The sequence below is a fragment of the Crotalus tigris genome, unplaced genomic scaffold, assembly GCF_016545835.1.
Source record: "Crotalus tigris isolate CLP2741 ecotype Arizona unplaced genomic scaffold, ASM1654583v1 scf7180000017633.3093840, whole genome shotgun sequence".
Classification (NCBI taxonomy): domain Eukaryota; kingdom Metazoa; phylum Chordata; class Lepidosauria; order Squamata; family Viperidae; genus Crotalus; species Crotalus tigris.
In genome coordinates, this window is record NW_024096527.1 from 2,857,794 (window position 1) to 2,869,910 (window position 12,117).

Below are 12,117 nucleotides of genomic sequence, written 5' to 3' on the forward strand. Positions count from 1 at the left end.
TCAGTGTATATGTGTGTGTGTGTAAAAATGTCGGAATGCATGTGTGAAAGATGGTGCTAGTGTGCAGCCAGATGGGAGGGAAGAGTGTGTGCCCTGCCATTTATTCAATCCCAAGTGTGTGTGTGTAGTTACTTGCTACAACTGTGCGGCTCCTTCATGCCTTAAAATATTCACACCTCATGCTGGGTATGTTTTATGAGAAAGTTGTCAGGCGGATTTGAATCCTGTGCGTTCATTGCTTGTGGAAAAGTTTCAGGCAAACGTGTTCTGTAAAATGCACACAAAACGTACAACGTCTTGGCTTCGATGCTGTCCTTTGCATTTTGAATTAATAGCAACTGAAATGTATGAACGCTCATGGGACGTAGATAAGCCATGAATGCTACTGCAGATTGGGTCGGCTTTCCTTGTGGAGAGCGAGCCAGTTGTGTTAACAAGTACGACGTGGCTTGGAGCACACCTTCCCATCAGTGGCCTTTGCTTTGTTGTGGTTTGGGGACTACAGCTCCCATGTGCCACTTAGGGCACCATGCTCCTCTGCTTTGGTTTGGCATTGCAGTTTCTTCCCTAGTTCTATCGTTTCTTCTTTTCCCTGTTGTACCGTTCGTAGCAGGCGGGCCTGATGCTGTGGTGGGTCAAATATTTGAGCAGGCGCATTTTGACTTGGCACAGCCTCACTCTGGACTTTCTATAGTTGTGTCCCCTGGAGCGTGGCAGGCTGTTCTTTCTCTCGCTCTTATCGATTCCTGATATTTTATTTAATTATTGAACACCAAGACTCTCTCCTCGTCCCAGTGTAACTCCTTCCTTACTGCAAATGAAAAGTGTGTTCTATCAAAGTCTCTCCCCAAAATATGGGGATCTAAGCTTGCAGTTCTGAGCAGGCCAAAAGAGTGGAAGTGGGAAGCAAATGGAGCTGATTGCAACTGCAATTTTATTTTATTTTATTTTTTTCATTGGGAAAGGCTGCATTTAGGCCATTTCAAAAGGATGGGGGGCTTCCCAAACTCTTGGCATACCCCAATCACCTCCAGCTTGAGTGACTGAGAGCGGCAGAGAAGCAGAATTATTTGGCAAAACTCAGTGAATGCTTGGTCCAGTTTCAAAGCTCAGCTGAAATGTAAAAATTTCTGAATTCTGAACTCTTCATTTTTACGATTTACTTTCCATGGTCAGCCTGAAGAAGCACTGTAATTTTCTGAATGAATACGGAAGGCCTTTTTAAAAATAACAATGTATTTCCTTAAAGTTAGCCCTTAAGTTGAGAAAGGGCCTAAACTGGAAAACAAATGATATTACTGTAGGCACAATCGTGAGATCTATTTGTTTATTTATTTTAAATCAGAGTGTAAAGCAGAGGTGTATAGAAAGTATGGTAAAACAAAGCTGAAGTGGGCAATTAGTCCTGCAAGCACATTTAAAAAAAAAAGGAGAGCGTTGATTCTCACAGTTGTGGCCACCATTTTGACTTTTTAAAAAATTCTTTTTCTGTAAAGACCAATATTTTGAATAAGAAAGCAAGAAAAAAACAAAGGATCTGCTGGAATCAAATGCAAAAGCTACCCTGTTTCAGCTGGCCCAATAATTACTCTGCCTTGTGATACAGGTGTCGTTTTGCTGAAAAGACCCATTTTATTAAGGGCTCCTTTTCCTAAGGGAAACGGCTGTAGTAACTCGAAGGGGCTTACATTTAAGCTTTCGCCCATTGGAAAATGTGTACAGTAGTTAATCCTTATCTGGCATGATTGCATCCCTTAAAAAATATTCTATTAAACAAAAATAATGGAATTTGGAGAAGGCCGCAGAACAACTTGAGTGCATTTTCTGGGTTTAGTCCTTTGCTTCTCAGAGGTATCTCTGCTGAGATCCATAATGGGGTCTCTTAAGGTCATGTGGCTCTTGGTCTCTAAGAATGAATTATGCTTCTATCTGGAATTCAAACAAGGTGGTATGATTATCGTGTTACTGTCGCTTTTAGATTTTTATCTGTTTTATGTTGGCTGTTTTATTTATTTTGCACCGTCCAGAGTCCCCTTTGGGCGACATGGATGGATATATAAATTTGATTGATCAATCAATCTAGAATATACCCTGATCTTATTATTCCCTCCAATAGTCACTCTCTGTGGCAAGATAGACTAACAAAGAAGGACTGCCCATAGGAGTCTTCTAAGATGGGGGTAGGTGGGGAACTAGCTTTTGGCTTCCCCAATAGTACTTAGACTTATATACCGCTTCACAATGCTTTACAGCCCTCTCTAAGCGGTTTACAGAGTCATCATATTGCCCCAAACAATCTGAGTCCTCATTTTACAGACCTCGTAAGGATGGGAGGCTGAGTCAACCTTGAGCCTGTCAGCATAGACCTCCTGGCAGCCCCATTTCTTTCCTTCCACAGTCCATTTCAGCATTCTAAATCCAAATGTCTGTGGTCACAGTAGATTAGAGTTTGGAAAAAAGAGGAAAAAGTTTGTTCTGCTAGGAAAAATCAATTTCTTAAGAATCCCCCCCCCCAAATATTCACAAAGATTTTTTTAAAAAAGGAATAAGGGATCCACAAGCCTGGGAAATGTTTGCTTCGTTAAGAAATAGAAATGTGATGAGTCAACAGTTTGGTTTGAGGCAGCTTCGTAAGTAGCCATAGATTGTGCCCATTTCACAGGTCAGGGAAACTGAGGAAACGTGGCCTGCTGCAGGCCCCATGATTATTCAATGAAACAAATGGAGAGGATTCCCTGTATGTTGTATCATGCTGCTTCTTGATCTGGTGCATACTGAAATACCCCCTCCTTTTTCCTAGACCAGTTTCCTGAAGAAATGTGCAGATCTATAAGCAAAATTGAGACCTTATTGCTCAATGCAATAATTTCCCCAAAAACTACCTGAGGCATAAGTGGGGTTCCTCTGAGCCCTCCAATATTTTTCTCTCCACTCATGTTCTTCCTTAACAGCCTGCAGCGTATGCTCGTGGAGGCCTCTCTGAACATAAGAGGAATCCCTTAACTATAGCAAGGCATCAGCACAGGTAGTCCTCTATTTACAGCCATTCGTTTAGTGACTGTTTGAAATTACAATGGCAGTGAAAAAAGTGACGACTGTTTTTCACACTTATGGCCATTGCACATCCCCATGGTCATGTGATCCACATTTAGATGCTTGGCAACTGACTCATATTTATGACGGTTGCCGTGTCCAGGGATCATGCGATCTCTTTTGCGACCTTATGACAAGCAAAGTTAGTGGGGAAGCCAGCTTTGTTTAACAACCATGCTACTAATTTAACATATTCAGTGATTCACTTAACAACTGTGGCAAGAAAGGTCATAAAAGAGGGCAGAATTCAATGGTCTCACTTAGCAAAAAGAAATTTTGGGCTCAATTGTGGTCATAACTTGGGGGCTATCTGTATTTTAAATGGGAGAACAGAGGTGCTGACGTGGAGAGGATTCCTTTTTTATGAAATTCACAAACGAAGGGATTACAGCAGAGGTCACCAACCTTTGTCAGTTGGCGGACTGGAGGAAAAGGGAAGAGGAAGCATTTTACATGCGTGCATGTGTGCACAGGGCACACGCGCGCCACAAATGGGGCAGGGCTAGCACCTGCATGATACTAGCCCTGCCTTGTTCTTGCGTGGCGGTGCCCATTTTTTGCGCCGTGTGGTGGTGGCCTGTTTGTGTGCCCCATGATGCGGCAGCATCTGTTTTGTGCCTTGCAGCGTGGCGGTGGCCCGTTTTTGCACCCCGTGGTGCGGCGTCCTTTTTTTGCGCCCCACAGCCACAGCACTAGCGCAAGTGAGGGGATGTGTGCATGCGCACGCACTGGCCAGCCTATCCCACGGCCAGTAGGCCACGGTCCACTACCGGACTGCGGTCTACAGGTTGGGGACCCCTAGATTACAGGGTTGTAAAAAGGGAGTTACCTTGGAGCAAAAAAAGCTCAACAGGGGATGTTCCCTTAATTGCATCTTCCCTTTCATTTCAATATTCCTCCTATTTCTGTGGAATAGGCTGGGCTGAGAGATAGCACATTAAGTGAAGTTTCATGGGTTATTGACCTGGGTCTCCCCAATTTCAGGCCACATGCCACTATCACTCTCTGCTTCCATGGAAATAGTTGTCTGACAAGCTCAACGTTTTCTCTCCCAAAGGAAGACGATGCACACCTCTGTGCAATGTGTCACTTAGTTCTTCTCCAAAGCTTCGCATCCACTTTGATCAATATCAATCTAATAAGCAAATTCAGCTTAATTTGTCCTAGGGCTGCTTCTGGCACCTATTTTTCAAAATGATCATATGGTAACCTGTCTTTGAATAATGCCCATCATCTGATTAGAGAAGTTTCGTGCCGGTTAATCACAAGAGAGTTAAGTTGTTTGTCTGATGAATTAAAATGGGGACATACTTAACATGTGGGAAAATAACCATACTTCAAATTTTATACCTGATTTTACATGTTCAATTGACAACCATTCATTTGGTGACTGTTTAAAGTTACAACAGTGCTAAAAAAGGGACTAATGACTGTTTTTCACACGACCGTTGGAGCATTACTGTGTCACGTGATCAAAATTCAGATGCTTGGCAACTGGCATGTACCTATGACGGTTGCAGTGTCTTAGGGTCATGTGATCTCCTCTTTTGACCTTCCGACAAGCAAAATCAATGGGGAAGCCAGATTCATTTAACAACTGTGTTACTAACTTAACAACTGCAGTGATTCACTTAACAACTATGGCAAGAAAGTTGTAAAATGAGGCTAAACTTACTTAACTGTCTTGCTTAGCAATGAAAATTTTGAGCTCAACTGTGGTCACCGGTGTGTCACTTTAGAAGTACTCCTACTTTTTCTTACTACACCACTACTTTTTCTTTTTACCTCTTCTAAAAATAAAGTGGCCTCTCTCCTCCTTTCTTAGTGAATTTTTTTTTAAAAAGCTACTGCCTTCTTTCCATCTGCAGATTAAAAAAAGCAGATATGTATGCTAAAATATGTCATTTACACTTCAGTCAAGACATATTTTTTTAAAATTTAACTGTCTAAGTTAATTGGAGGCATGTACTTTTTATTTGATCAAAATATCTATTAATCCTACCCTTTTACAAAGTAAATATAGCAATGCTGACTCTAAAAGAGACTTTAAGTGATTGGGATCACAAAAGCTTTCACATTAAGTAAAATATTTTTCCCCCAAGATAATTTTCTTAAGCCAGATATCTTTTTCCTAATAACAATAACAGCAGTAGCATCAAATAAATAAGCACTTTTCTAGACTCTTCATTTCCAGATTCTCCATAAATTCGTCGGCCATTGATGTCTGGGCAGTGATGTATGTAACAAGCCACAATACATTACAATGATGATTCAAAGTGCCAGGATTTCATCATGGACAAAATGTAACTTAATACTTGTCTGATGACATCTGACACCAGGGTATGTCATGACATCATGGCACGTATTTCTTTATTTGCCATCCCTTCCAAGATGGCTATCTGTCGATCTCTCCATTATGCTCTACGTGGAGCTACCTGAATCCATTTTGGTGAGAATAAAGGCTGAAGTGATATGACGGAGATGTAGGCTAGGCGTGGCTATGTGGTACGTGGGAAATGTTATTCATCATTCCTAGGAATAGTAGGTATGGGGGGGGGGTGTTCCAAGAAATTCTTAATTATTTAAAAGCTGTATTAAGCTAAGGTTTGCTTTACATCTTTCTTGCATTACAAAACAGCAAGCAATTAAGCCATGGACTGTGGTCAGGGGTAGGTTTGGGAACCACAAAACTGAAAACAAAAAGAATGTTATAGTGCTGCTATAAAGCCTTAAGGGGTGAACTCCTATAATACATAAACTAAATCTTAATACATTGCAACCGCAAACTGAAGACATACAACATCACAACTGCCAACTAATAAATTGTATCATGGCTTAAAGTGATGGCCTGGTTCACATAACTTTTGATAACTAGGGCTGGGTTTCTACAACATGCTGAACTGCAAATTTCCTAACTCTTTTGTTGGGTTAGTTACACTCTCAGTAGTATAAATCCAACCTAATTGTTTGTAAGTAAATTATCTGAAAAGGCTGAGTTGTCCACCTTTGAGAACTATCAGTGGCATTTAAAAGGGAAATTGTTTTCAGTTGGTATATCAGGTTTTTTTTCAGTTTTTTTTTAAGGATGCACCCTTCAGCATATTTCTCTTTGAAGGCTAATGGGTTTGCTTAGCAAGAAACAACTTTTAGCATTGTCCCAAAGGTGCTTTTTCAAGAGGCAACGGGACTTCCTTTGTTTTTCCTTGAAGATGTTTTGTCTCTCATCTAAGAAGCTTCTTCAGTTCTGATTGAATGGTGGAGTCCTCTGGTTGTTGGCACTCTTTCTGGGAGTCATTGAGGCCACTTGGAGGTTTATCTGTGCCCTCAGGGTCACCTGAATAGGGAATGGAACTGTCTATGAAAGGACTCTCTATGGAGAGTCTCAGTTGTCCAGGTCATGGTTGTCCCCAAAAGTGCTTTTTCAAAAGGCAACTGGACTTTCTTGTTTTGCTAGAAGACGTCTCGCTTCTCATCAAAGAAATTTCTTCAGTTCTGAATGAATGGCGGGGAATGGAAAGATTTATATTCCTTGCAATCATGTGATTGTTAGCCCTCGTTCTGAAAGGACTGTGTGGTAATAATTGTAACTGTAAGTCCAGTTGCCTTTTGAAAAAGCACCTTTGGGACAATCCTGACCTGGACGACTGAGAATCTCCATAGACTTTTAGCACAGATTTCCATCTGTAAATTCTGCTGATCGGATTCTTCCTGTTTTGTTTTTATCAGTCAGTCTGTTCTTCATTGGGTTTTATTTGAAAACTCGCTGCAGAACCCCTAGCAAATCCCTAACCCCCAAATTTCAAAAACAGAGCTGGCATCCGAGGAAATGCCCAGCATTTTTGCATTTTGGGAGAGGTTTTCAAGAACTAGAGTTATGGTTATAGGTTATTTCTTTAGCTATAATTTTGTTGCAGGTCTTTATGGAAAAATACCCTTAAGAGATTTTAAATGGTTGATTTAGTTCTGAAAAGAAATCTTTGTTTGAAGTTTCCCCCTTGCTGTCACCCCAAAATTGCTTCGGCTCTATTCCAGGCATGCACAGAATGTCACCATCCAGCTGAGAGATAAATCTGCTTCTCTGTGAATTCAGAGTGGCATGGAGGGGTTCCCCCCCTCTCTTTTTCTTTCTCTCCCATTTTGCAGTTCCCCGATTAAAGATTAAAACCCTGGCAGGTATTTCTCTTGACACTGTTTTTGGGTAGCGAGCACAGCACAGTGTAGATTTGGGAACATCCGTATTCCTGGCAAGGTGGGTAGGGCAGCTGCTGGTGCCACTGTAGCTTGGAGGAGTTTCCCAATGTGTTCCCAAAAGCTCAAAATAGCCCTGGCAAACTTTGTGCCACTCCTAGCCAGGACTTCAGAATGACCTGCTTGAGTTGTATCCAGGTCCTTGACAGCTTCTCTCTCTCTCTCTCTCTCTCTCTCTCTCTCTCTCTCTCTCTCTCTCTCTCTCTCTCTCTCTCTCTCTCTCTCTCTCTCTCTCTCTCTCTCTTCCTCGCTGGCTCTCACCACTCCAGGACTTTCCTTTCTTCCCATCTCCGTTCAGTGTCGCTTTCTTGCTCCAACTGGGGACTTGCTGTCTGCTCTGTTATGGTTCCCTGGCTGTTTTTCCCTTCTGAGAACAAAAAAACTAATTTTCTTTGTTTCTCCCTTTTGGGGGTTTTGATTTATATCGAGAAGCTGCTGGGATGTTGTGATTGCGATTTTGGAAGGCAAAAGATGAGGGGGTCAGGCTGTTTTCCAAAGCACCAAAATGCAAGACAAGAAACAATGGGTGACAACTAATCCAGAAGAGAAGCCACCTAGAACTAAGGAGAAATTTCCTGACAGTGAGAACAATAAACCAGTGGAATGGCTTGCCTTCAGAAATTATAGGTGCTCCATCACTGGAGGCGCTTAAAAAGAGACTGGACAACCATTTGTCTGAAATGGTATAGGGCAGTGGTTCTCAACCTGTGGGTTGGGACCCCATTTGGGGTTGAACGACCATTTCACGGGGGTCGCCAAACAACCCAGTCCGCCATTTCCCCCCCTTTTCCTTAGCTGTGCTACTCCCTTTTATTCTATTGGCTTTTGAAAGCTAATAGAATAGACTCTCTTGAATAGAGTCTAATTCTATTGGCTTTCAAAAGCCAATAGGAATTGTCCAGGCTGCCTCTGCCCTGCTGAGCCCGCCAAAAGTCCCATTCTGCAAACGGTGCTGCACCAGTTGAGTAGTCCTCGACTTACAACCGGTTGAGTAGTCCTCGACTTATGACCGGTTGGGGGTCGCGGCATTAAAAAGGTTGAGAACCACTTGTATAGGGTCTCGTGCTTGAGCAGGGGGTTGGACTAGAAGATCTCCAAGGTCCCTTACAACTTATTCTGTGTTCTATGTTCAAAAATGGCTGAGTGGGAGGATTAATGAAATGTATACACCACCGATGCTGTCAATTTCTTTTTTGCCAGATCTTGTCTCCTATAGATTTAAGCCGTGGGGATATTGGGGGGAGAGTCCTCCGATCCCCAATAATTCAAGCATTGTTTCCACTGCCCATTTTGCAGTTCTCCAAAATATTCACATTCTATTTCTTCTGTTTGCTGATGTTTTCATCTCTCCCTTAGGCAAAGAAAATGAACCCACTTGCTAGAATATAAATTAATTTCAGTGGTGGGCATTGTGACCAGGAATTTATTTTGGCGATAACACCAATGAGTTTTTGCCATTTCCCAGACTAGAACAGTTTATTCTCCAGCAGGATGGCTGTAGAATCCACTGGATGGGTTCCATGACAGCCTTCCCGCCCGACAGACTAGGTCAAAACTTTGGCCACACCCTTCCTTTGGGCGTGACTCCAGTTTTGACTTAGTCTCGAGCCTGTTAACAGCAAAAAATTCTAGCTCCTTAGACAGTCAAAAATTTGAGTCAAATCCTCCTCTCTCTGACCTCGTTACCTGAGATATTTCAGGAAGACGTTCCTTTCTTAGATTGAAGCTCCGAGCCTTCCGTCAGATTCTCGAGCCCTGAGGGATTTTCCGTCAGTGTGGTGAGCGTATCGCATGGCGAGCCGATTCCTCAGTTGATTGCGAAACTCGGAGCCGTTGCAGTGCAGCAGCGGAGCTCCTTTCCCCTCAGCTGTGAAGCGCAAGCTTCTGCGGCTCCGGGACGACCAGCAGATCCGCGGATCGCCGGTCACTAGGATACAGCGGTTTTTCTTCGCACAGCAGAGGCTGTTTTCCTTTGTCAGCTGAGGTGCAAGATTGCTGTTCGAGGAGATTTCTCGGAGGTTCGGTCGACCGCACCTGGACCTATTTGCCACCCCGAAGAACACACAACTACCCAGGTTCTTCTCCAGATTCCCGACTCCGGGAACGGAGGGAACGGATGCTCTCAGATGTCAGTGGCCGGCACAACTCCTGTATGCCTTTCCACTACTCCCATTGATACCGGCAACCATACGCAAGTTGATCCTGGAAGGTGCAGAAGTAGTCTTGATTGCTCCACATTGGCCACGGCGTCCGTGGTTTGCCGACCTTGTGGATCTCTCAATATCACCCCTGTGGAGGATCTCCCCAGACCGAGTAATCCTCAGTCAGGGCAAACTCTTACATCCAGACCCTCAGTGGCTGCAACTAGCCGCTTGGCACTTGAGCGGCAAAGTTTAGCCATGCAATCCTACTCCTCCGGGGTGATATCGATCATTCAAGAATCAAGGCGCCCTTCAACAAAGAGGATCTACTACGCTACATGGAAAGCGTTCTGCAGGTGGTGCTCACTACACCACTTAGATCCACTCTTGGTGACTATTCCGAATATCTTAGACTACCTGTTAGAAGGACTTAATAAAGGCCTATCAGTCAACACCATTCGTAGACAGGTAGTAGCCCTCTCAACGGTGCTTTCCTGTGACAATTCAACTTCCCTGTCGCAACATCCGGCGATTAGCGCCTTCCTAAAAGGAGCAGTCAATACCAAACCTCCTGTTATACATAGGTATCCTTCCTGGAACTTGTCTAAGGTTCTTCAAGCCTTGACATCAGCCCCATTTGAACCTCTCGACTCATACTCTCTCCACCATCTATCCTTAAAGGTAGCCTTTCTAATTGTTATCACTTCAGCTAGAAGAATATCAGAATTAGCAGCATTATCAGTCAGAAAGGATCTCTGTACCTTCTTCAAGGACAAGGTGGTCCTTAGACCGGACCCTGCATTCATGCCGAAGGTAAACAGCATCTTCCACAGATCTCAGGAACTGATTCTTCCCGATTTCTGTCCAAATCCCAAACACAGGCTAGAACATCGATGGCACAAACTAGACGTGCGTAGAGCTCTGTGTTACTATGTAAAGTGCACTTCGTCTTTCCGTAAGTCGGAAGCTCTATTTGTTTCCTTCCAACCATCAACTATGGGGAAGAAAGTTTCATCTTCAACCATAGGTAGGTGGATTAGAGCTTGTATAGCCCAAGCCTATGTCTCTCAGGCAAGTCCAGTGCCCCCACACGTGATTGCTCATTCAACACGCAGCGTGCCACATCGGCAGCGTGGTCCACACAAGCCTCGGTGGAAGAGATTTGTAAGGCCGCAACTTGGTCTTCTCACTCCGTATTCATTAAGCATTACCGCTTAGACTCCTTTGTGGCAGCGGATGCTGCCTTTGGTAGAAGAGTGCTACAGCAGGTTGTTTCTGCTCAGGATCCAGTGGCCTAGACACTCCCTCCCAAGGGGACATGAGGGCTTTGGTATGTCCCATCCGGTGGATTCTACAGCCATCCTGCTGGAGAAGGGGCGTTGTCTTACCTGAACGCCTTTTCTCAGCAGGATGGTGTAGAATCCACACACCCCCAGATAGAGGGTCTAGGCAGGTGTCTAACAAGGAGCTACTACATAGAATTCAACAATCAACTCTCGCCTCAGTCAAAACTGGAGTCACGCCCAAAGGAAGGGTGTGGCCAAGGTTTTGACCTAGTCTGTCGGGCGGGAAGGCTGTCATGGAACCCATCCGGTGGATTCTACACCATCCTGCTGAGAAAAGGCGTTCAGGTAAGACAACGCTCCTTCTAGAGGCTCAAGAATGATGGTCAGTGGATTACTCTTGGCAGGCGATCCTGAATTTAGGGGGTTTGCAGAAAAGTTGCCAAACTGTTTAGAATATTGGAATTTATCCGTGTTCTTGATCAAGCATGTTCTTTTAAGAACTCGGAGTACATTATCAAACAGAATGTATCAAACAGGATGACAATATCTAGGATAAAGGCCAAGGGAGCTGGTCCTTGCATTTTCTATTCAGAAAGATGTCTTTCAGGCATGGATGCAGAAGCCAAAGATCCCAGCATCAAAGTTATTAAAATATGAATTATATCTTTACTTCTTAAGTGAGTTCATTGAGGTTGCCCTGCCTCAATTTTCAAGGCAGAGAGATTATTGAAAATCGCTGATTCATTCAATGATGGTATCTGAAGTCGCATTTTTCTCAGGGTTCCATTAAATCTGGAATAATTTGGGGAGTCTTGGCTGCAAAAATCTGGTTGAGCATTAGGAGGCAGCAATGAATGTCTATGGCCTCCCTTTCCTGCCATCTAGTGGTTATTTGGATCATTGTTTCTCCACTTCAGTAGCTTTAAGATGTGTGGACTACAGGTCCCAGAATTCTGAGGGATTCCAGGGAAATGCTGGCTGGGGAATTCTAGGAGTTGAAGTCCACACATTTTAAAACTGTTGAGATTGAGAAGATTTCTGCATCTTGTACCTAGTAGCCCTAACTCTGAGCATGCAAAGCCTGAAGAGGAAAGAAAAGAAAAAAGAAAAGGGAGGGAAGGAAGGAAGGTCCATTGTAGAGAAAGAGAAAAGAAAGGATTAGACTTGAGAAAATATCTGTAAAATGGGGGGAAAGCAGAGAAAACTACAACGAAGATCATTGTACTAACTAAACTGAAATCATTGAATCTTTTGCTGCAAAGCTTCAGTGAAGACCAATTTCAATCCAAACTATTCACAGTTGGAAGTACAGCTGTTATCACCTGACAGGTATGCAGGTACATTGAAAC

The 12,117-nt window shown here is 43.5% G+C and overlaps 1 protein-coding gene across 6 annotated transcripts in view; it reads left to right on the forward strand.

Moving 5' to 3' along the window:
- NFIC (nuclear factor I C) overlaps window positions 1-12,117 on the forward strand; it is a 181,257-nt gene that overhangs the window by 8,205 nt on the left and 160,935 nt on the right. Inside the window, exon 2 of one of the 6 annotated variants that reach the window (XM_039334798.1) lies at window positions 8,698-11,861. The exons of the other annotated variants lie outside the window; for them this stretch is intronic. Within the exon in view, the coding sequence (XP_039190732.1) occupies window positions 9,468-10,700 (1,233 nt within the window). The 5' untranslated portion in view covers window positions 8,698-9,467 and the 3' untranslated portion in view covers window positions 10,701-11,861. Of the gene's footprint in view, window positions 1-8,697; window positions 11,862-12,117 lie in introns of those variants that run through there. 6 annotated transcript variants of the gene reach the window in all.